The following is a 25,945-nucleotide window of genomic DNA, read 5'->3' as shown; positions in this document are numbered from 1 at the left end:
AACGCAGCCATTACAACGCATGTCACTACAATACATGCCATTACAATGCATGTCACTACAACGCATGCCATTATAACTCCTACCATTTCAACACATAGTTTTTACCTCTACACTATCCAACACTTACCCTACTATTGCACTCACTGGAGTGGGAATAGTCATTTTTACCCCTACACTATCCAACACTTACACTACTGTTGCCCTAAAAGTAATTTGCATTGTAATGGAATGCGTTGTAAGTGTAGTTTCCAAAAATGAGCGGCGATGGCATGTGATGTAAAATCACGCATTGTAATGGATGTTGCGATGTAAAAACTGCATAGTAAAGGCATGCGTTGCAAATATTTGCGTTGTAACAAGTGCTATTCGCTTTATATATACCCTAATATATGTTGCTATAAAAGAAAAGCAGGCCTGCTCTGAAAGAGAAGCTGCAGAAAGAATTTGAGAAAATGTCAAGAAAATAATGCAGAGTAAATTTAGAATGATTGATTATGGTTTTCAAACACTCTCAAAACTCACATTCACAATCTGAATCAATGTTTTCTTCTGGTCTTAGGGGGTTATCACGAGTCTGGAGGGCCACAGACGGCCAGACCTGTGGGGGCACGGCGGTCTACCGGCCGGGCTGGCCTGGGATCCCAGCAACCGCCAGGGATCCCCGTCAAACATATTACGAGTTTCCTCACCACCACCCTTTTCATGGCAGTTCAACTGCCATGAAAAGTGTGGTGGTGAAGAAACAAAGGGGGCCCTACAGGGTCCCCTTGTGCCTCACACCGTGTGGATGTACACAGGGGGGGCATGTGCCCCCGTGTCACACACATCAGTACCTGTACGGCATGGACTGCAGCAGTCGCGCAATCTTTTATCAGTAGAGCAGATAGAGAGCACTCTGTTCTCTGTGGCTTAAGATCCACATCTTATGTGGCTTCTGCAGAGTAATCTCCTTGTCAATTGCTGCTTTCCATTTTAATGATTGTAGATGGCAAAGATCTGCCTATGGTAAACTATAGGAGAATGTAAAACATTTACTAAACTTGAAAAAAATAGTACTAATATTTTATATAAAATATTAATGTCAATTAAATGTAAATAATTTTTTTCTGAAGAGTAAATAAAAAAACCTACCTATAGAGAGTAAACAAATTATATTTTTTATTATGTTTAAAAAATGATTAATTTACATGAACAAATAATTAAAACTAATGTATAGTTTAATACAATAAATATAGTGTGCAATAATGTTTAGATTAAAACAGTTTATTAAAATATTTTAAATAAAATAACACATATGTTTTATTATTAGATTATTTGCATTAAAATTGCATTTATTTATATTTTTAAGTAGTTTAACATTTTAATTTATTATAAGTTTCTATGGGGATTTATTCTTACCTCCATTATTTTCAAGGGGAGGGTGTTGCAATATCAGGGCCCTACTTACAAACTGCATTTTGTAGTACTACTAAAAGTACTACAAAATGCTATTTACAACCTAGAAGTGTAAATCTCCGCCTTCACTTCTCCTACGTTTTCTGTGGTGATCTCTTCACACATGTAAGTTTACTACTTAGTTGTAAATGTGGGCGGGACGTTTGGGAGTGGTTGAAAAATGGGGCATATTTACTAGAAAATAGATGGGGTTTAGAGTGGAGTAAGCAGGGCTTAAGGGAGAGCTAAGGAGGGAGTTAGGGGGGGACAGATACCCACAAAAGAGGGAGCCCGTTCGTATTCTCAAACTGCACTTCTAAAGATGCTACCACCAAAAAGAACCCAAAACTGTAGTAAATGCTACGGTGCAGCAAGAGGAGAACACTTCCCCTGTAAATAGCCCACTGGAGTTGCTGAAAACAACCCACATTTCAATCAGTCAACATGCCTGAACACGCTTCAGACAGTAGATCATATCCTTAATTACAGCAAGAACTTCCCTGGTCATTCTATTATTTGAACTTTTGTCAATAACTGTAAAAGTACCACACATCAAAGTAGATAAAGCAGCCTAAATCAATAATTTTGCAGACCTAAAATTCATAGATGCTCGGTTAGATCATCAGTGAACTAGGACCAACCTAAAGGATAGAATATTAACTTCTGTCAACAACACTATTCTGGCAGCCACTAACATCCACACCTGGCAGTTTCACAAGTTATAGCTCCAAGGCCCTATTATTCAAGGGACACACTGGACCCGTTTGCGTCATGACGTGAGTTTCAAAAGGTGCACCTGATACAGACCGGGAGAGTGCCCGAGTATTATAATAAATGTGCGACCCCCGGGGCATGTACCAAAACACAACCACCCTAGATCACAAAAAATTACCAGGTTTGAAATGGAGAGAGAAAATATTCTCACTTTTTTAGAATAGGGACAGGATATGGTCTCCCTCTTGTTAAGTAACAACTTAAGTATCCTGTGCCCTTAATAAGTTCTCCAGTGAGATGGTACTCTTGGAGTAGTAAGTACCCTGACAATCTTCACGAACAGGTAACATAATTAATATGTGACAAGTGAATGACTTAGGGCCTTATTACGACTTTGACAGTCCTCCCGCAGAGCACCTTGCCTGTGCTCCGCAGGAGGACAGTAAAAACCCTGCACACACCACCTGCTGGATTCCCAGTTGATAGATCAAATATTTTATGTCCAATCTCACATATTCTTTATCTCATCTCACGTCAGATGATATAATAAGGATTCAACTTGTACCAATGGAAACACAACTAGCCTTAGCGAAATCACTTGTCAATTGGCGGTCTCATGCGATAGGCAAATTAGTTCTTAGATATCAAACCTCATTCTGACTGGGGCATTAGGATCCGGTGGGAGCAAACAGAAAAATATCCAACAGTGCTACTCTTAAGCTCAAAAAAACAGTACCAACTGCATCGATTAGTTTTAAGAGGTGCACAAGGCTGCTCTGAATTCAATTTAACATCAACTCGTCCACTTCTTGTAATCCTAGATAAGCACAACAGCAACTTTGGAAAATAGATTTATCAGACTCAGTGCCTGATTTAGATCTTGGTAGATGGGATACTCCGTCACAACCGTGAAGGATATCCTGTCCGCTGTATTACAAGTGCCATAGGATACAATGTACTTGTAATACGGCGGGCGGGATATCCGTCACGTTTGTGACAGAGATTCCCGATCACCAATATCTAAATCAGGCACTCAGCCTTTTTTTTTACTTTTCTCCATACTTTAACTTAGAGCAATCGGAGCAGAGATCTCCCTGTGGTAAAGCATAGGGAAAATTATAAAGGTTTAATAAACTTGGAAAAAAAAATAGAAAAATATTTTTATGTTAAATATGAATGTGTATTATTTTTATAAATGTATTTGAAATGTAATGCAAAAAAAGTACTACCGCACCATTATGTCAATCTTGAATTAAATATCTAATCAATTTAAATATATTAAATTACATATAAATATTTTTTAAAGATTTATTAAAAAATCCCACCAAAAGTAAAATATTTGTAGTTACTTATTATATATTGAAAATTACATTACAAAACTAAATGTACATTTTTTATTTAAAACATTATTAAAATATTTTTGCAATAAATAATATGTAATTGTAAAATATGTATATTCATTTTTAACATTCAATTTAAGTGATATATATTTTAAAAATGTCGAAATACATTATTTTAATTTAACATTATTTCCAATTAGGTTCTATTTTAAGTCCCTGCCTCCAATATTTTCTGTGGGAGGGAGTTGCAGTATAAGTGGTTGGCCTTTCGTGGTGCTGGACTTACTGCTGCTCCTTTTTGGCAGTAATAATGTTGCACTCATAAATTTGGCTCCACTCCCTGCTTCAGGTGGGATAGAACTGTAAGTCTACATATCTAACTTTACACTCCTAAATGATGAATGGACAAAAGTTGTAAAGTTACTCAAAAGTGTAAGAGTAAACTTGCACATGTAAATTTATTCATGCGTAAGTTTACCTTTGTGAATAAGCCCAAGTGGTCAGACATGGGTGGTGCTGGACTTACTCCAGCTCTGAGCTGGAGTATATTATCTACTGTTTTGTGTCTTTTTTTTTAGCAATAGGGACTTTAGAAGGGCAGCTGGTGAAAAGCAATGTGTTACTCTTTTGTGGGTTGGTGCATATCCCTCCCTAAACTCTCCATACTCCACCCTAAACCCCTCCCATTTAGTAGTAAGTGTGCCCCTTTTTCAAGCCACTCGCCCTGGTCCCTTCCACATTCACTACTATGTAGTAAACGTAGATGTGTGAAGATCTCCACATAGAAAAGATAAGAGAGGTGAAGTTAGAGATTTACACTTGTAGGTTTGTGAGTTGTATTTTGTAGTAACTAAGTAGTACTACTGTAATTACTTGAAAGCATAAATAACAAAATGGAGTTAGTCTCCCATCAAATAATAGTGCTTGTTCTTGGATGTATAGGTCTTCCTAAAACTGACCTGTGAAGACATCGGAATGGATCCGAGATATAGCTTGATGTTGATGGCTGACTGTCCTGCACCTATGGCTCTTATAAGCCTCACTGTAAAAGTGTCAGGTGATGTCGTACTTCAGAGAGGAACTAGACAGAGCTGCCATATTCCTCCCTATTGTTTACCTTTATCATAATAACTCAGCATGGCATGCGCACAGGTTAGTTAACATAAGGGAAATCTCATTTGGTTCAGAGGAGCACAAAATGAAACTCTTTGCAGACCATGCCCTCCTCAAGTTGAACTCCTCAATGACGGCCCACTCAGCTTTAACACAACAGCTAAGTAGGGGGTGCCTGAAATATTCGAGAGAATTTTGAAACATGCAACATTTTCTTGATTTGTCCCACCTGAGGAGCGAAATCAGGGGTTTTCTGCTACTCTGCAGGAGGGGAAAAACCTGACCGCCCAAAAGAGTTGCTCTTAGGAGCCCTCTCGAAGGGCCGAGTAATGTTGAGGCCCTAACTCGTTTTATTAGACCATCCAGAAAACTTAAATCTGGAGTCCCCAAGGGGCCCAGCCGGTTGACAGTATTATCCAGCATTTATGCTCCCTCTTGCATACGCTAACAACTTTTAGCTCCTTTTCAGTCTGACCAAGGAGAATGAAATGCCAACAAAATATGTTTGCAGATTGTCTATGACGTAGCAAATGGTTTATGCATCAAACTTTCCCAAAGCAGTGGCCAGTCTCATTACAAAATCCCCTAAAAGAGCATGCAGCACCCCTATCCTCTGACATCTCCACTAATTGCTACTAAATAAGGGATTATTTTTAAATCCCTAGTGATCCTGCACAGATTTCTTTATAGACAACTTGAATTTTTTGTCGAAACGTGTGTATGGCACAGTTCAACCTGTAGTCCACTTTCCAACTCTCAGGCCCAGATTTATGAAGTCTTTCCATTGTCTTTGAGTTGCGCAAGGTGACGCAAGGACAATTCAAAGGCTTCAGTAATATTTATAAAGCCATGCATGGGGCAATTTGCTCAATCTTGTACTGTTTGCAAAGAAATGTAATGCAAACCAGCGGCTTATGCTGCATTATGTTACATTTCAACTTTAGAGGCGTTTGTGTTTTCCCATCCATCTACCCATGTATTTTGGTGCATTTCCAGATTTACTAAAGCTAGTAAACCTGGGAATGAGTCAAAATGCTACGCCTTCTCCAATGAGGCATAACAAGGAGAAACATCTTTATTTCTCCTCGTTATTTCCTCTTTCCACATATGCTCCCTTCTGCAGCACACAAAGAAAGAGGACAATGCCTTTAAAGATTATTTTTGTGCAGGAAGAGACACATTCATGCACAGAAACAAAAACAGTCCTGCCTGTGACGCAGACCCCCTTTCAATAAGGATCATGGGTGCCGCCATTGGCGTTGGCAAGTCACAAGTGCACCAGAGCAGGGAGAGAGAAGAAATGCTCTATATTTTTGTAAATAGGAAACATATCTGCTGTCTGCACTTAAGGCAATGCAGCACATCAACTTTGCTTGCTGTCCTCAAAATTAGTAGATGTGCCTCTCAGTCTCTAGAAAACATGCCTAAAACTAGAACAGTAAGATTTGGAGTCAAATTGATTTTGGTTACCATAGGTAACATTTGGAATTCTCTGCTGAATTATCTTTGAGTTGAGGCAGACCTGGTGTGGTTCAGAAGACTTTTTAAAATCCTACTTATTCAATCAATGACAAAAATCGGTCCTTATTTCTCAGGAATTACTGTTAGAGCCAAGAACCCTCTGCGAATACCACACTTAATAGGTCATAATAATACATAGCAAAAACTTAAATTCCCCAGCAAGGACCCCTGTGTTCAACACCTGCCTTCAGGGCCTTCCTGATGCGCCATGAGGCAGGTGTCAGCAATGTGCTACCCTACATTGGAACTTGGTTTTAGGCACAGTCCCAGTCAATGAAATTATCTTATTGCAATTACCCTAAAGGTAAAAGCAAGTAATATTGGTGGATGCTACAATAATTCCTCATTCCATGCATTTACAACTGCACAGAATGAGGAATTCTTGTGCTGTAGGGTATTCTGCTTGCATTTCAAGCTTTTTTTTAAAATTCGACCAAGCAGATGCAAAACCAGTGGAAACAGTTACAAAATGAGACTTCACTAACCCCTACAGCTAAGATCCTTTGAAAAAGTGGTGAGGTACAAAATAAACACAGGAAAACCAGACACGTTCAACCTGACTCTGGACAGAGGAGATGCTATTGAAAACTCAGATGCAACTCCAAAAAATTGACTACCTATTCTAGGCCAACTACCATTCTATAGAAGCTGACATATGCAGAGATCTTAGAAGATGGGCCTTCGCTTTCTAGCCTGTTTCAGAAGAATGGAGGCAGTTAAAATGAACACCATTTTTTCAGGCCTTGCCAAGTACTGTTGATAACGCGTTTTTAGAGGTTTTTGCAAAAATCTATTTCACAATTTATCTAGAAGGGGTTTGGAACTAGAGTCCTTCTGAAAAACTTACAATGACTTAAGCTGTCAGTAGGGTGGATACTTCCACATTTTAAACTGTACTAACAATAAGTCTATTGGTCGATTGGTCTGTGAAAGAAACCAATAGACAGAATATGGGTGCATATGGAGTGAGAAATTATAGACTTATTTGTCTGAGATATAACATGGCTACAAAAGTATAGGCATCCATCTGATGTGTATCAGAGCACCTTAGGTGTATGGTATTGAAGCCCTGGGAAGCTGTTAGCGGGCTACCCTCCTATTCATCACGCCACACACCCATCAACTTCAACTTAGACTTCACCCCAGGGCTAAACATGGAGGCTTTTAATAATTGACGAAATAGGATCATAGCGTACATTTTTCGCAGGGACACTGTCACATCCTTGTAGATGTGCACAAGAGTTTAAAATAGGAGACGGGGAAGAGTTGCGCTACTGGTAACTGCAACACTGGTGCTACACCATCATCTATTATTAAGAACAACAAAGATCCTTCTGGGTTTCATTTATCATATTATTAAAAAACAATTGATCATTGTAAAATTATCCAATCAAACAAATATAAATACAATATTATGCGACCTAGATAATGTACAATAATACTTTATATACAAAGTCATTTAGAAACTCAGGGGCAGATTCACAGAACTAATCTGAGATAAAATCCTAAATTTACTACTTTTGGTATTCACAGAAGGCATAGTAGTAAAGTTGGAACCCCAAACTTTACTACTACTAAATGCCTTTTGTGAATACCGAAAGTCGTAAAGTTAGGATTGTGTTTCAGTTTAGTAGTAGTAAAGTTAGGAGTCCTAACTTTTCTACTAGTAAATACCTTCTGTGAATACCAAAAGTAGTAAGTTTAGGATTTTATCTCAGATTAGTTGTGTAAATCCTCCCCTCAATCTTCAAATATATACAAAAGGAACTACAGCAAGCAAAAATGGTGCTCTGTGAGATAATGTGAGCACATGGTGCAAGTGAGTACAGTGATAAAAGGCAATAACGTGGTCATGAATTAGGCAGTAGACAATAGGATGGTCAGTTGTAAAGCTAATACATTGAATAACTAATCATAGCATTGCATAAATCAATTATTTTGAATCAACAGCTCCTGGTTTACCAACTTCTTAATAAGCTATCTTAATGCTCACTACTGTTGATGATATTTCGACCCGCTCTAAGTAGAAATTTTGGAGGGTCATCATCAGGACGAGAATCATTCTGCAGAGCTTAAGAAAGATCCCAATGTACTTGTGAAGACTTGCCACGTTCTTCTTAGGTTTAAGGGTAGCTCCTGTGGTTGTCATAGCACCATCATCTATGGGCAGCAATGGCCAGGGAGACAACACTATATGAGAATTTATTTAACTCCATCTCAAGACCAAGGGCATGATATCCAAGCTCAATAATGGTCCTATTAAATGTAGATGTGCAACAGGCATTTCCTTGGGCATATGTTTCAAAATAGGAGCAAAGTCTGGGAGAAGTATTTCACGCAAGGACTGGGAGGACTTTCATAAAGACATGGTTAACAGCATGATCAATACCCAAAATAAAGAGATTAATTGCATTACTAGTATGTTTACTAGTATGTTTGCATAATGCTACATCATATATTACCTAATATTAGCCCTCAGTCAGGATTGGGATAGGAAGGCGACCACTTATCAGTATGGTATGCCTGCCCTGGATTTACTCTTCTTTGTAAAGTTCTAGCAGTATAAAGATTATTCTGGGATATCCTTTCAGTATTTGCAGCAATAGGATTGCTGGCACTGTGACCACGGGGCATGATAGGGATTACGAAAAATGACAGAGCTGTGTGTGCTGTAGCATTTCCCAGGGGCAGCTAAGTTAGCTACTGCATGCCTACAGAAGAAGAAAGATCCTTCCTCCTTGACCTAGTGGCATTGGAGGCTGTGGAATTCTTTGGACATGAAGTGATGATCTAGCAATATTAAGGAAGAACGTGCCAAATCTGCTAAAAAACCTTTGCTGGATTATATGTTGAAATATACATGGATGCCATTCTGAACAATCATTGGCAAAGTCAATCGGTCTTGCCTTTAGAAGAAGAGTGCGACCATCGGTTTTACCACTGCTTCATTGCATTTGCTCTGCATTTGTTCGTTTACCTCGAACATGTTGGAATGGAAGAGTAAAAAAAAGCAGAAATAGCTGCACCGCGTCACGACCTATGCAGCACCGATCATGGGTACCATTCTAAGATGAGCGACATGTATGTACAAATATGCATTTGTTGTGTGCATACACATGGGTCATGACACATAGAGGCCATTATTTTTTCTTTTACCATTCTAACTTGGGTGACTGCCAAATCTAAATGATAAACTTAAAAAGTGCATTGAGCACTTAATGATGAAGCAAGCTGCTCAGTAGCACTTGACCGCTGTTGTGACCTTGGAAATGAAAGATTACATTGAAAAAAAACTAATAGAAAAAAATGAACAAAGAACGTGCGTGGGAGTATCAATGTGAGCCAGAAAAGGATGTAGGAAAGAGGGACTGCACTACTTAAAGAAAGTACAGGTCTTCCAAATAAAAGCAATATATTAAAAGCAATAAATAAATGCCATTGTAGGTGTGTGGACTATTTTATAAACTATTTCACATTTCAAGACACTGTACGATGATACCAAGGTTTTTTTTTTTAAATTTATTTTTAAGTTTTCACATCCAACTGAGCGGTCATATACAGAATCCTTCGGGACAATATCCATTGACTTATTTTTATTCCACGCATTAAAGTCCCAAGCACATTGTACAGTTAAATACACTTTTCATGACTCAGCAGCAAATGTAGCATCATATACAATTTGGGTTGACAAAAGCACCAACGTTTACATACTATTGCTACCATCAGACTCACTCACTAGCCTGTTCACTACCTGACCCCGTTGGATTCAACAATTCTCTTCATAACTCTCTCCAACTTGCTATGTCCTCTTCCAACTTTTCGTCCCTGCGGCAGGCTTTCATATGCAGTTACTCCGCCAAAGACCACTCTCCCACATCTCTCATCCAATTCACAAAAGAGGAGGCCCGCTCCCCCATCCAGGCGACCCTCCGTTCAGCCAACACCAGTGCTAGCTGTAGTAGCTTGTTAGCTATTTTCTTCTTGCGTTTCGGTACCAGCCGTAGAAGGCAATGCTCCGACGTAGCTTCTAGTGCGATTCCCACCCTTCCACAGAGCCGTGCTACTACATCAAGCCAATACTGATGAACTTCTGGGCATTCTCAGGCCAAATGCATGAACCTCGTATGGGCTCCCTGACATCTCCCTGACATCTAGGACATCCATGCGAACGGGAGGCATCGATACGATGGAGCCTCACCTGGGTCATATACACCCATTGCAAGAAGTTATAGTGCAGCAACTTCAACCGGGCATTGCAAGACACCTTACGTGTTAGCGTACATACTCTCACCCAGTCCCTGTCCAGCAACGACACCAGCAAATCCTCGTTCCAAGCATCCCAGGCCCTAAGAGTCAAAGATCGCGAGTCTGCCCTCATGGCCTTGAACAACAAAGACACCAATCTGTGCCCACCTCCACATGTTAGCAATATGTCCAAGGTCTCAGTGGTCCATGGCATATCCGGATAAGTGGGCCATGTCACCTTGGCCACTTCCATCAGGCCAGCATATTGAAGATACTGCCCCTGTCCCAGACCGAACCCTTCACACGCCTGCTCAAACGTAAGGTAGGTGTCATTTATATATAAATCTGCCAATACCATGCAGTCACCCTCTCTCCATGCCTAGAAAGACATGTTTTACACCATCCTGTGCACAGGGACTAACTGCCAGATGGACAATTTCGGGTGGAACGGAGCCCACCCCAGCACTCGTTCCACAACTTTCTGCCACAAGCAGGCCGTTTGCCTAACCACATATGGCAGCTCCGCACTCACCCCGGCACTCTCCATCAAAATCATAGGGAGATCCTCTGGCTGCACTCGCCCATCAAGTAAACGCTTTTCCGAATTATCGCTCTCATCCAACCACTGCACAGCACGCTGAAGTAGCACCTCATAATAATAATAAAGATCAAATCTGGGCACCCCTAGCCCACCCTCCTCATACTGTTTCAGGAGCACCTGCAGCGCAACCCTACAGCGCTTTCCTGCCCAAAACAGAGTCATCAGGAGAGAATTCAACAGCCGAAACACTTTCGCGGGGATCGGGCACAACGCACAACGCATTCTGCAAGGCATATAGGCATCTCAGCAGCATCACCATCCTTGCCACAGATATTCTATCCATTAGGGATAGTGGCAGCGTATTCCAGAATTCCACGGAGCGCCTCAGCGACTCAATCACCCTGTTCATATTCAGCTGGAGCAGCTTAGCATCCCCATGAGTCACCTGCACCCCTAGGTATCTATAATGGTCTGTCTCCCATCTCAATCCCAGTCTAGGCAGCTACCCAGCCTCACTCTCTCTCTCTCCTGCTAGGGTGAACGCCAGGGATTTACGCCTGTTTATGCTCAGCCCTGAATAAGTCACAAACTGGTCCAACCTCAATAATTACGGTATGGCCTCACGCGGAGACGTGACACAGAACAATGCATAATCCACATAGAGTGTGAATCAAGGTGCGTACTGTTCCCAATTTGTATGCCCCAGTGGCCCAGTTCCTGTCTTGCCCATATTGCCATGGGCTCAATGGCAAGTGCAAACAGCAATGGCAACAGTGGGCACCCCAGCCGCGTGCCCAGCCCCAAAAACCACTGCACCGACCTGGTTTTGACCCATTTGCACACATCCCGCAGGATTTGTATATAGTATTTTAACTCATCTACAAAAACGTGGTACAATCCCCAACTTTTCAAGGATTTCCAGCAAGTGCCCCCAATCCATGTGTCAAATGCCTTTTCAAGGTCGATGGACACCAACGCCATCTCCTCGGGGCCTCCTGCATCTCATGCAATATATGCACCAGCTGTCGTATGTTCATAGACGTACTACGGCTCGGGATAAAGCCGCAATGGTCCTTGTAAACTAAATGGGCTATATGCGATCCCAACCGTTTGGCCAGTACTTTACATAAGATTTTTATATCTGAGTTAATCATCGTCAGGGGTCGGTATGCCGCCGGATCCTGTACATCGCCACCCAATTTCGGAATCAGACAAATTTCGCATCGTTGGGGGCATTATTCCACTATCAAATGACTCATTAAAAGTTTGCAAAAAAAGGCCGGACCAGCACTGCTGAAGATGCCTGATAATACTCAATGGGCAACCCGTCACCTTCCAGTGCTTTGGCCCTAGGTATGCCCTCTATCGCCTCCATGAGCTCCTCCTCGATAATCTGCGCATCCAGATCCATCCTAGCTTCTTCAGATACCTGCCTCAACTGTAGGCCCTCCAAAAAGGGAATATAAAGGTCCGCACTTACCAGGGGGTCTGCCCTGTACACTGTCTGCAGGTGGTGCCGGAACACCTCCAGCATAGCTGCCTGAGCACAGACCAGCTCGCCCAACTGGACTCGAAGACTAGTAACCAAAGGGGGGGCCTGTTCCCTACGCAATATCCAGGCTATTAATCAACCAGATTTATCTCCCTCTGTATGCAGCCGCTGGCAATATTTCGTAAGAGTATACTTATCCAGCCTATCCCAAGTATCTGCTCACTCAATACACACTCTCGTTCCTGGGCATCATCTTGCCCCTGCGGCCCTGACTGGAGCTCGGCCAACAATTTCTCCCTATTCTGTAGCTCAGACTGTAGTTGCCTCTGAACGCCATATGTCAATCCCATTGCCGCCCCCATGAATACCACCTTCATCGCATCCCACTCATGAGCTCTGTAGCTTGCAGTGCCCCAATTAAGGGACATATACTCTGTCAACGCGTTTCAAAAGTGCTTCCTTCCCAACCGGATCCTCCAGGATATCAGCAGGGAGCCACCATCTGCGGGAGTCCTGCTCCCCCATTGCCCACCGCACCGAGCAGCACACAGGCACATGGTCGGACAAAAAACGCGCCAGAAGTATAATCTCTGCTTCCATAAACACTGGGTGCTGTGTTGCTAGTACCCTATCTAGGCGACTGTGTGTTATGAGTGGGTGTAAAACAGGTGAATATTTTCTTAGTCGGTGGTGCTCCCTCCAAACATCCCGGACACCCAGGCGAGTATCTATCCAGCTCAGGGTCCACCACACAAGTAAAGTCTCCCAACCGTAGCAGGGGAGTGTCCAAGTCTACAGTAATCAAGTCCTGCAAAGCCGCAAAGAAATTTAGCTCATCAATATTAGGGGCATGGGTATTTAGTATACTGATACTGGGGACGCTCGCTGCTCAGTAACCCTGGGCTTTCACCTTTTTGCCACTGCTCCTGCTCCTGCCGGGAGGGGAACGGCCGCACCGGAGCCTGCTTCGAACACCGTGAGGGGAACGGCTGTGAGGGCTGGGACTCCATTTCCCAGGTGCCCCGGCGGACAGGCACACACCTGACATCACTGCCGCGCCCGGAGGCGCTTGAAAAGGATGGAGCACAGAGCGCTCACTGGGACGCTCGCTGCTCAGTAACCCTGGGCTTTCACCTTTTTGCCACTGCTCCTGCTCCTACCGTGAGGGGAACGGCCGCACCGGAGCCTGCTTCGAACGCCGTGAGGGGAACGGCTGTGAGGGCTGGGACTCCATTTCCCAGGTGCCCCGGCAGACAGGCACACACCTGACATCACTGCCGCGCCCGGAGGCGCTTGAAAAGGAAGGAGCGTCTCCCGCCCGCGGGACGCGCGCGGGCTAAGCCCGGGCAAAGGGCGGGCCGTCTACGGCCGTCCAAGGCTGGTCGAGGCTGGGCTGGGCCAATCCCCTAAGGTCCTCTTTCCGTCGGTAAGACCATCCAGACTTTAATATTTGTGTTTGACCATGACACATATTGCTGGAAACGAGGGGAAGCGCCGCCTTACACCGGCTGTTGCCGGGGGAAGACTTACTGGCACTCTCGATGATTTCTTCCTGAGAGCAGCCGATGTCGTGGGCAGGGAGATTGCTTTGACTGAAAAGCGTCTGTCGCTGGAACTCTTGAGCGTCAGACGCTCCTCTTTAGGTGACCTAATCAATGCCACGTCACCGGCTAATGCAGACTTGAACACACTATTCACATGCAGCCCTATTGACTTGGAAAAACATGATTTACAGTATGATTATTTGTTAGGAGAGGAAGTTGCATCTAATTTGAATATTTCATCTTGTAGTCATGATTCGTCTGAGGGTTTCTATCCGATTGAGGCCAGAAAAAGTTTACAGCCTGTAGAGTCTATCGACTCTGAAGCCACTCTTGAAGTGGCTCCATCATGTCCTAACTTGAAAGGCAAAAGGAAGAGGGGCGGGGGCCGTCAAGCAGGTAGGATACCAAAAGTATTAAAGTTGTCTGGTACCCAGAGTGTATCGTTCCCTAAGAAATCCATCAAGATATCCAAGAGGAACATTAAAGCCTCGATTGACCCGGGATCTCAGTCTTCAGACATACATAAAAGAGCTTTATTCAACGGGAAGGAAGAGGAAGCAGTGATGTCATTTTCCAACATGACTCACTTACTGCGATCTTTTACCCTACCCATAATCGAGAGATTGAAAATCATTAATGGGAAGCTAGACGCCCTGGGTGAACTAGTCATTCATTCATTAAGACTTTATTCGGTTATAAAACAATGATAACCATAAAAGTACATAAAAACATGTTATATCACATTTCACATTTCATTTTTCACATTTCAGATAATTTCAAGTAAATAGTGATGGAATAAAATAAGTGTTAAAAACACATGGGCTCTAAAAACATTTAAAACAATATCGATTTTCTTAAATGAAAAACATTTCTAAGAAATACAGAGACCGAGGCTACCGTAAATATATCCTCAAGTTTTCGTATAATCAAAAAGGCAGGTCGGCATTGTCTAAGATTCATATATTTTATAATTGGCTTAATCCACCTTTCCCTGGGAATAACGTAATATTTACAAAAGAATAAAATATGGATATCCGATTGGGAGGATATGTTGTCACAGGGGCATTTAATAATTCCAGCTGACCAATCATTTTTAACAGGAAAACTCACAGACCTAAAAAGAAACCCAAGTCTAAAACGTATCAACAGGAACTTTTCATGTTCCGTCAACCGCAGGGTTAAATATGGTTGAATATCCTGCGAAATTAAAGTCAGTTGATGGGACATCACTGTTTTCTTTGTCAGTTCCGTACGTTCTCTTAACTCCTCTAGGTACATAATACATAGCCTTTTCAGTTCCTTCCTAGAGATCGTCACCATAGACTCAGGATCATCATAAAATTCCGGATGGTTAATATGGCCACAGAAGCTTTTAATGTACCTCAGCCATTTCATTCGGTGCACATTCTCCTAGTTTAGGGCATCCCTCAAAATAAGGCGATTCAAGTGGCACTCATTTGTAGTCCAAACCCTATACCACAGGAGGACAGGCTGAATTCTAATAAGGTCCTCAATATATAACATTCCGAGCTCAGCGTGGACGTTATAAGTGGATGTGCTCTCTGGCGTAGTTAAAAGAAATTTCAAAAAGCTATTCTCTGTCAACTGTAGACTGGTTATGTTTGAATAGCCCCAAATTCCCGCGCCATAAGTTGCCACGGCCACACAACTGGATTTATAAATGCGCAATAGCTCATTCAATGGTTTCTTACCCATCTTTTTACTAAAAAGTTTAAGGGCCATTATGGACTTAGTGAATTGCATATTTCTCCCCTTAACTGCAGCATTCCACTGACCTGAGCATTCAAACATAATTCCTAAATAAGGGAAGGTAGAAATATGTTCTAGTGGCTTAGAATCTATGAACATGACTTTTTTCCTCTGTTTAGTTTTAGTGCCACAAATCATGGAAAAAGTTTTAGTACAGTTCACCTTCAGGTCCAAACTAGTCATAAAAGTGGAAAAGGAAGTAATCATTGTTTGCATTGCAACAGGGGTCCTTGCCATCAAAACGGCATCATCGGCGTAAATTAATGCCGGAATGTGGCGTTGTGATGCCAAAGGCATATCTATGCAGTCCCTCAGCAAGATATCCTCGACCTCATTGATATAACTAGTCAATGACAACACATGTAGGCTTGATACCATAGCACTATCCAAGTTGAACAACAGTACTGGGACAGTGTTCTGTAACAACTCAGACCCCCAAGGCGTAGCCATCCCGGTTGACGTAGCCCCTTTAGGTGGTAATAGTATTATTGCCAAACCTCTGAAACCTCCTGTAACCAAAACCGTAGTAACTACACCACTTACTATTTCATCCCCACAAATTAGTGAGAACATTGAGGGGGAGATAGTGCAAGTTGGCCAGGATGAGCGGGTCTCCTTACCAGTTATTAATCTCCCGCCAGAGTGTTCACCTTTAGTAGTAGTGCTTGCGAATGTCCCCGTATTGAATAAGGGCGTAAGAGAGGATTTTGGTCAATTAAAAAATAAGGCGCTCCACTGGATCATAAAGAATACATCGGTGGGGAATAATATTTGGGAAGATATTATAATGGTACGCAGAGTGTCCTGGATTGGCAGAACTAGGAAGAATAGAGCTGGGGATTGTATTATACTTAATTTTAATAGACCCAACCCAGTTAGACGTATTATAGACGAGTCCATATTCAATCCTAAGCCACAACTGAAGGGCATTGAGATCCTCCCACTCGACTACTTTTACAGGGAGCTGAACAGACCAAACCCAAGTAGGGTTATTGAATATGGGGGCAGGAAGAGTTATTGCATTCCAACAAGGCCAGGTTGGGAATATCCTAGAAAGTTGTACCCTAACCGGACGTGGAGAGGGAATGACGGGCCAGACCAAAGATTTGAAGGGGTCAATCGCTTCTCAGTTTTGAGTGGACTAGAAGGAGTTGATTGATGCCCAACCACTGAGGATGTTGTCATTCCTGGCTTGAAGGAAAAAATACTAGTAGCCAGTAAAGGTGATCAACAGAAGGTAACACCTCTGCCTGAACAACCTGGGGCTGATATAAAGAAAGGGACTAGGATTACTTTTTGGAATGTAGTAGGCCTCCGCTCCAAGATAAACAATCCCATATGGATTGATTTTATCAAGGACATAGATATATTATGTTTGCAAGGGACCTGGTCTCTTGATGCCATCCATATTACTGGGTTTAAAACTCATCATCAACCTGCAAGTTCCTCTAATCACGGGAGGTGTAAAGGCGGCCTGACTATTTATGTCTCTAATTTGTTGGAGGTATTATCACTGAGAACGGTGGGCACATGTAGTCACTATCAAATTATTATAATCCGGGTGACCCCCAAGGTGGAGATTATTATCATTAATATGTACAATAGTATAGAGAAGGGGTTAGTTAATGATATGATGAATATCCTCAATAAGGATTTAGGGGTTCTAGTAGATAAATCTGTAAGGGATTCAATTATTATCTGGGGAGGTGATTTCAACCACTACCTTTGTAAACAGTACCAGAGTGGTTGTGGTGATCAGGAAATATACAAATCTGAGAATCAACCCCATTTTGCCCATAATAGCGGGGGCGACTCATTTAATGATATGATGGCCTCATTCGATCTGGGCTTTGTTAATCTGCTTTGTAGGCCCCCGGTGGAGTTTAGTTCAACGTATGTGGGGAGAGGGTTCAGTACGTCGATAGATTTTATTACCATCACCAACACTCACTCATGTTGGATAACTGATTTTGTTACACACACAATTGGGGTGAGTGACCATCTCCCACTTAGTTTTTGTATTCAGCTCCCTTGCAAAACAGACTGTACACTGGTAGAGAAGTTGGCCTGGACAACTAATTGTACCTTAAGTAGTTTGAACGGGTACGCTCTTAGATGGTCACAGAGTAATCCAGAGGTTACTAATAGTAACATTATTAAACAGGCGTTAACTTTTATCAATATATGCCTTGAGGATGAGGTATCACAAATAGACGTCCTGGACTCTTTTGCCAACATAACAAAGATTATTAAAGAGGACCTACAGCGCCCAATCAAAGATGGGAAACTAAGCAGTAAAGGGTGGTTTGACTCAGCTTGTACTAAGGCCCACATACAATTAAAGAACGCTTTAAGAAAAAATCTGAGAAATCAAACTGAAATTAGGCATTGTAGGCACGAGTACAACCAGGCTAGAAAGTCACGTAAATGCGAAATTAAGAATGATGCATGGCTAAGTTTATATAACGCCCCTTTGGAAAGGGATTGCTCTGCATTTTGGGCAGCTGTCAAGGCTCCATTCCTTAACTTAGGGGAAATGGCAAGAATGGAAGTGGCAATTACAGAAGATTCATGGATAGACTTCTTTGCCGAGGTCTATAACCCAGGAAGGGTAGACAAATTGGTAGAGATGGGGAGTGACACCCAGGGACAAAAGGAGGGCAATTTTGTCCCGATTAAGCTAGCAGTTACAGTAATCGAAATCTCAGACGCAATTACCCAGAGCAAGGGCAAGAAAGCGCCAGGCGCAGATGGTGTCCCTATAGACCTATTTAAATATCAGCCTGAGCTCTGGTCGCCTCTACTCACGCGTGTATTGGATGCTAGTTGCGTTCTGGCCTTTATTGACACCTGGGCAGATTCTATAATCATCCCTATATTTAAAAAAGGGGACCGGGAAAAACCCTCTTGTTATCGTCCTATATCCCTACTGGATTCTTTTATGAAAGTCACAGGGCGAGTAATTTTGAATCGCCTGCAACAATGGGCTGTAGAGGTTAACATCTTATCCCCGGTACAATACGGCTTTCTAGAGGGCCGCGGCACCTTGGAACAGGTCCTTAATTTTACATTACTTACAGGTAAATACACCCAGGCTAAAGAAGGCAAACTTTTTGTAGTGTTTGTCGATCTAAGCGCTGCCTTCGATTGTGTCATCCATAATCGATTGTGGCAGATCCTGAGGGACATGAAGGTGGATGAAGTGCTCATCTCCTTTTTAAGACAAATGTATGTTGGGGCCAGGGCGAAAGTTAGGTACGGTACCAAAGGTGAATGCACCAAACCTTTTTATGTAAAGCGGGGAGTGAGGCAAGGGTGCGTACTCGCCCCATTTTTGTTTAATTTGTACATCAACGACTTAGAAAAAGAGTTAGTTGCTGTGGTACGCGATTCTCCACAGGTTAATCATCACCAAATCGCGTCCCTTTTATATGCAGATGATGCGGTGATCATGTCTCGGACTCAAAGAGGTTTACAAACGGCTCTGGACACCTATTTAAACTTTATGGACAACAGGGGGTTAAAACTTAATGTATCCAAAACATTTGTTATGACCTGTGGTAGATCTAAGAAAAAAAGAGTGTCGATTGTATGCCGGGAAGGAGAAACTTGCTTCAACTAAAACTTTCTCATACCTGGGTATAATCCTTGAAGAAACAGGGTCCTGGGGGCCAGCCATCAGAAATAGGACTTTGATATTTAAGAGAGCCACTGCTGCACTTATGTCTTTTTCGAAAAAGATGGGGAAGAGACCACCTGCAATCCTGTTAAAAATGTATCAGGCGAAGTGTATTAGCACAGCCACATACGGGGCAGGTATTTGGGGGATTTATAACTCTTCCTCAATACAAAAGGTAGAGAATGCATTTCTTAGATTCATCTTGGCAACCCCTGTTAGCTCCCCTGTTTTTAACTGTCATGCAGAGTTGGGAGTGCGTTATGTGAGTGACTTGATTAGTATACAACCAGTATTGCTCTGGCATAGAGTATGGACCTCGCCGGACCTATTGTTAAATTTAAATATTATCAAGGACTGTATGGGGCTGGATAGGGCCTCCAGGATTCCCTTGAAGTATATATGTAATTTCACTAGGGATCTTGGAAGACCTGAGTTTTACCACCAACCTGATTCAATGTGTAGGATTACTAGAAAAGACTTGAAGGAGTTGTGTTGGTATCACGTAGAATCTCTTAGACTAGGAGTAGAATTAAACAAAAAACTTGTATTGCAACAACAACTTACACTAGTTTCTTATACCATCCAGCCTTATTTAATTTGGTGTCTGGAAGGTTTTGACCGTTATTTATTAACTAGATTCAGGTTTGATGTCTTCTTTCGTTTAGTCACTTTCCCCACAGTAAATGACTGGGGTAGAAATCTTTGCAAATGCCCGTGCGATAATTTGTCTACCCAATCAACTCTGCACGTAATCTGTTTTTGTAAATTTTACTCGTTGGAAAGGTCAAGATGGATCAAACCACTCTTAAAAAATCAAGGTTCATGGAGACAATGTCGCCCAGCTTTACTGTTTTTAGTCTCTTTAAATGATGAATATTGTGTGTCAGTAATGCTGGGTTTTTTAAAAAGTATTTTAAGGAAAAGGAAAAGTTTAATCAATTCTTAGAAAAATTTTGTATGTATTTTTAAAATTCTATTTTTGTGGTTTACTTTTGTCCGTGTAATGAACCTGTTGCTTTTATGATTTCATGAATTTTGAACTCGAATAAAGTCTAACTACTACTAGTATACTGATATCTTTGCCATCTAACATGCCCTGCAATAACACGTAGCGACCTTCTACGTCCGCTTCGGCGTACTGTGGTGTAAACGGAGCCCCAGGTGCCACCCAAATCAATGTCCCCCTAGCATAGGTAGAATAAGACAAGTGGAACACCTGCCGCCTTCACTATTTGGCTAGGCGCCCCGCCCCAGCATAATCCAGATGTGTCTCTTGCAAGCACACCAACATTATGTTATGCCGCTTAAGGAATGAAATGACCCTATGCCGTTTGGTGCAGGTGCCTAAACCCCTAAACGTTCAAGCTAAGAAACTTCACCACACATGCAATGGTCCTACATTCGCACTCCCTGTCTGGCAACGCGCCAGGACTCAGCACTCTTCTGCAATGACACGCTTTTTTGCATAACTCAATGTAATAACAACTGAACCAACAAACTCCCCCCCCACGGACAGTACTCGACTAACATCACAGACAATTCTGCCCACCCACTGCTCGTGCCAGGACATGCACAGCATCCCACTAAGCCCAACAGGAGCAACAAGAAAAGGTTCTTACCCAATCCACCCACCCTCTACTGATCAAAAACCAACTATCATTCCGGAATGCGTAAAATACGCATACACATATGCCAGGGATAAGTTCCCCCCCAAAGTCCATACCAACTTGCAGGTGTCCCTGCTATCCCCCCCCGAATTCAGACCACCCACAATCCCCACAGCAACAAACAACACCATTCAGCATTACCACAGTTCCATGAGGTAGTCCCAGGGGCACGAAGCTAAAGCAAGGCCCTGCATGGAGCGCTTAATCGCTGTCTCTCCCAGGCAGATCTTCCAACAAGGTCTCAGGCACAGTGTCCATTGACAGTGGCAGCGCCTGATCCTGCGCATCAGGGACAGCAGAGGCAGCTCCCAACAAGTCAATATTCACAGTGCCCTCCACAAAAGGATCAGTATGCAATGTTCCATCCTCACCCACCATTCTCCTCCGTTGTGATATCTCCGTAACGCTCTGTGATTCCGCTCGGTCTTTCTGCCGCTGGCGGGCCCTATCCGGGCGTATCCTCCATCGTCGCTTCTGGCCCCTTGCTTCTCCAGACGGCAGACCGTCTCCATGGATCTCCATCCACTCCCAGACATCCTCTGGGAAATCAAAGAATTGCGCCTTGCCCGCTGAAATCCCCTTCAGCTTGGCGGGGTACAGGAGCATGTACTGCATATTCAAGTCCCGCAGCTTGCGCTTCACTCCAAGGAAGGCCTTACGGATGTCTTGCACGTGTTTAGTATAGTCCAGGTAAATAGCCACTTTATTACTGTCTTACTGGAGGTTCTGATGTTCCCTTGCCGCCCTCAAGATGCAGTCTCTGTGGTGCCCCCAGGGGGAGGAGGCAGGGCCCTCTGTGCTCCCTCTATCACAAATACGTCTGACAGTCCCTCGGGACACAATTGGGTGCGAATCCAGCACTCCAAAAACTGCTCAGGTGCACCCTGTTCCGGCCTCTTCAGTATACCCAGTACTCGGTTATCACTTTGCTTTGCCCTCCCCTCCTCCTCAGCATGACTCTCCAATGCCTTCGTACCACGGTCATCTGGCCACCTGCTGCTTTAGGGTGACCACTTCTCCTTTCAGGTCTGCTATATCCCCCTCAACACTCGTGACTTTATCCGCTACCTTTCTGAGATCCGCACGTAGTAGGTTTACATCCACAGAAACAGTTTCTATTCTGTCCTCAAGAGCCTTCCGAGACCCCTGTATGGCTGCCATAAATTCCGCCCTGGTGGGCTCCGGGCTACCCCCCGAGGAGTCCCTCTCCGCCCCTCCAGTCTGCCTTGTGGGCCGGTGGGGGGGGGGGGGGTGCTTAGGAGTAGTGTACTGTGTGATGGTGTTAGAACTATACGGCTTCTTGGCTTTTTCTTTGCCCATTACGACCTCCGCCAGGCGTTTGCCAAGCATAGATCTGCGTAATCTGCGTTGCCAGAAGATCTCCTCAAGAAGCGACCACTGTTAGGGACAGCCCACAAGGGTGTCCATGCATAGGGTCTCCCTCAATAGTCAATTAGCCACAATATAACAAGGCCACAGCTAATATTCCTTTGACCCAATAGAGCAAGTAAATACTAGAGCCAACCTATCCCAGGGAGGGTTTTCAGATGCAGCAATCCCAGGTCAACCGGTCCTCAATTGAGATGACCTGCACACCAAGCCTGTGCTTTCTACCAGCAGTTCAGTCCCAGGGAGTCTTCTTATTTGTAACTCTATGAATGATCCCTCGGAGATCCACAAGCAAATTCACAGTGGCCCCCAATCTCTCAACAGGGGCGCCCCAGCTCATGTATATGCACCTCTGCCCCCTTCAATCCAATCGGGCCAATGTCCCAGGCTCAAAGAGCAGGGAAAGAGGAGGGGGCCCGCAATCAACGACACCCCACTGACATCCAGCCCTCAACACTGTATGCTCACTCACGTACAGCCGCCCGGGGGAGCCAACAGTCACAGGCGAGGCCCAGCAAGGTTGCTCCGTCTTCCAGGCCCCAGCAAAGGGAATCACACCGGCCTCAGGCTCACTAGTCGCAGGTCTTCGGGCGCACCGGCCTCCAAGGCGCACCCCGCCTCACTTCGCTCCTGGGTGCCGATTCCACAGCGCGTCCCAGGAGCACAGCATCAATATCCGGGGGTCCCGTAGCAGACCGCAACGCAACGGCCTGTCACTGCACACTATCCCCACAGAGGGGGTCGTCAACCCCGCCCAGGTGGTTGAGCGTAGCCAGGCACCGTCAGCCGCTCAAGACCGCCCCACAATCAAGGGCGCAGGTGGGGGGCACCACAGTCCGGCGGCGTGATGTCAGTGCAGCAGTCCAAGAGCCACGCCAAAGCTCCAACACAGATAGGGCGTTGTTTGTAGATCCAGACATCATCCAGTGATCAACATGCACTTTTGCAATCCCCGGAACACGGGGTCACAGCTTTGCCCAAGTCAGACCCCCAGCCTCAGAAGGTTCCCAGCAATCTTTTCCCAGCTGGGGGGGGGGGGGGGGGGGGGCAGGATTCCAATGGTTTTTCAGGATATACGCAGGATTATGGGGCAGACGGACGGAGAGCTGAGGAGGCTCACGGCCTGTCGGCCATGTTGCCTGGCCATGCCTTGCGATGATACCAAGGTTGATAGACATCCCTGTCAGCTAAGGACTAAAGCAAGCTGAACCGCAGTAGCTGGTCACTGAAAGGGCCTGTCCAAGAGCCCTTTTCTGTGTCTGTATGGATGTGTATGTTGTGTGGTTTTGATAACATTACCTCCCCCCAGACAGTTAAAGCTGTCAATAAGCGAGACCTAAGGACTGCTTGATAAATGCTGACAGATATTTATAACGTATATATTTCTGGTCTAACTGCGAGACAGACTTCAAGGCAAAACCAATGAATGTTGCTTTTATGTAGATTTTCTAAATTCAATCTTTATCTTTAGGCTCCAGGCATTAGCACCATTAAGAGTGGCAGTACTCATTTGCATAGTGACAATACTTAAATTGTGGTGTTAATTAACCTACAGCCATCTTACCTTCTGGAATATAATGAATTTCTTCTGAATAGTTTCCTGAACAGTTACCACGGATTACGGGTTTCACTCTGAATGACAGACCTTTACTTAATGCTTCATTACCACTCATATGCTTAGATGTCACCTATAACAGAATAAAAATACAGGAAAGTGTGTGCTTTGGATATTTCAACCATTTGATCTGAATGGTTTCATCGGATCACTGACACAATATAGGAATCAATAATATTGTGTAATAAAAATATTGTGTCAAAAATATTGTTAACATCGTTTCCCTATCCTTATACTGGTAAGTACAAAAATATTTTTTTAAAGCATACAAAAATATAGTTTCTTAACATATATATCATTAAATTACTTTATTTGCTTGCAAAAAAAACATAAAAGCAAGTGTATCACTACAGACAGTAACATAACAAACAGTAACATTCATACTAAACATACATATTTTAAAAACAGAGTAAAATATGATGTTCACAGTTATGTTGAGCCAGAAAATCCTCACATAGAATTAGAATGTACATCCACCATAATAACAGAAGAAACAATTGACACCTTGGAATAAAACACATACAAAACTGGGATTTTAAAAATGAGAGAGAAAACCAACATGCAGTAATTCATAGCTTTAGCCCTAATGGCCCAGCTCTATTGAAGATATTTGGCAACAGCACATACAACAGATTCCCTGGTTTCGGTGCTTAGAAGCCTGAGCATTGGACGATTCAGCCTGCATCCCACCTGTCTGCATATGGGAAGGATCCAATTTTTCCCAGGACGAATATAACCTGGGCAGAAAAAAATAAAGTACGCTAAGGTTTCTTTTGCCTGCAGGCATACCGGGCACGTGGAGTTAGCATTGATGTTGAAATACTGCTTTGAGGTAAAAGATAACAGGGGCAGAGTACCGTATCGCAATTTCAGAAATAGATTTCTGCCTCCCGGGGAACCAAATAATCAAGGAGGAGCGCAAATTTTGTGTGAGGTTTGAACTGCAAAAATACATCAGTGAGAGAACCTCATATCTTTCTCCCACTTCCATTTCCAAAAGGAGTCCTTCAGTGTTTCCCTTGAAAGAGGTGGAGAACCGTCATCCCAGTATTCACCCAAGCCTAGTTCTGTCAGTTATTCTTTCCCATAGCATAGCCATTTAACAGTGTGGGACTTGTCTACGGCCACTATGTCCTTAAGGGGATGACAAGATTCAATTAGCGCAGGGGTGTGCTTTTCTACCAATGAATTGCAGGAAAACAATAGTGCACGCGAGGATCACATCACAACTTGATTATGCAAACAGTCTGTACTTGGGGCTGCCAGCATACCTGCTTAGAAAACTGCAAATAGTGCAGAACGCGGCAGCCAGGCTCATAGGGAATATCCCTCTAAGACATCACATATCTCCTCATTTGCGTAGTCTCCACTGGCTGCCTGTCAAGAGAAGATCTGAATTTAAAGCACTAACTCTTGCATACAGAGCACTTAATTACACTGGCCGACAATACCTAAAGAAGAGAGTTCGCACATACCATCAGTCTAGGACCCTAAGATCCAATCATCGTGAATGCCTTGCCATCCCCCGTTTCTCTAAATCCAGAATTGGAGGGCGGTTCTTTTCTGTCAAAACTGCTACCCTATGGAACGCCATGCCTAATCATATCAGAAAAGCCAAATCGGAACTCAACTTCCGGAAGGCTCTGAAGACTTGGCTCTTCAGCCTCCCTTAGCAAACTAGGGATCGACAACTCTAACCTGCCTTCACCTTCACTGTATCCGCAAGCGCCGGGACACCCCCGTTGGGGGTAGCTGCGCGGTATACAAGCTTAAATACATACATACAAGTCTATGCCAAAAGTAAAGAGGTCATATCTGGGTTTTGGAGGCTACCGGCTCGAGGCCCAAGTCTCATAACAAATGTACTAGTGGGGTGCTCTA

The 25,945-nt window shown here is 43.5% G+C and overlaps 1 protein-coding gene across 3 annotated transcripts in view; it reads right to left on the bottom strand.

Annotated features, from left to right (window-relative positions):
- The window catches only part of LOC146805455 (granulocyte-macrophage colony-stimulating factor receptor subunit alpha-like), a 409,263-nt gene that overhangs the window by 224,683 nt on the left and 158,635 nt on the right, over positions 1–25,945 (bottom strand). For all 3 annotated transcript variants that reach the window (XM_085622687.1, XM_085622686.1, XM_085622685.1), the window contains one exon: positions 24,014–24,137. In XM_085622687.1, coding sequence (XP_085478813.1) covers positions 24,014–24,122 — 109 coding nt within the window. In that variant the 5' untranslated portion in view covers positions 24,123–24,137. The remainder of the gene's footprint in view (positions 1–24,013; positions 24,138–25,945) is intronic.

Source organism: Triturus cristatus, chromosome 8 (assembly GCF_964204655.1).
Source record: "Triturus cristatus chromosome 8, aTriCri1.1, whole genome shotgun sequence".
NCBI lineage: Eukaryota > Metazoa > Chordata > Amphibia > Caudata > Salamandridae > Triturus > Triturus cristatus.
The sequence above is the reverse complement of the archived record's forward strand: the minus strand, read 5'-3'. Positions and strand labels throughout refer to the sequence as shown.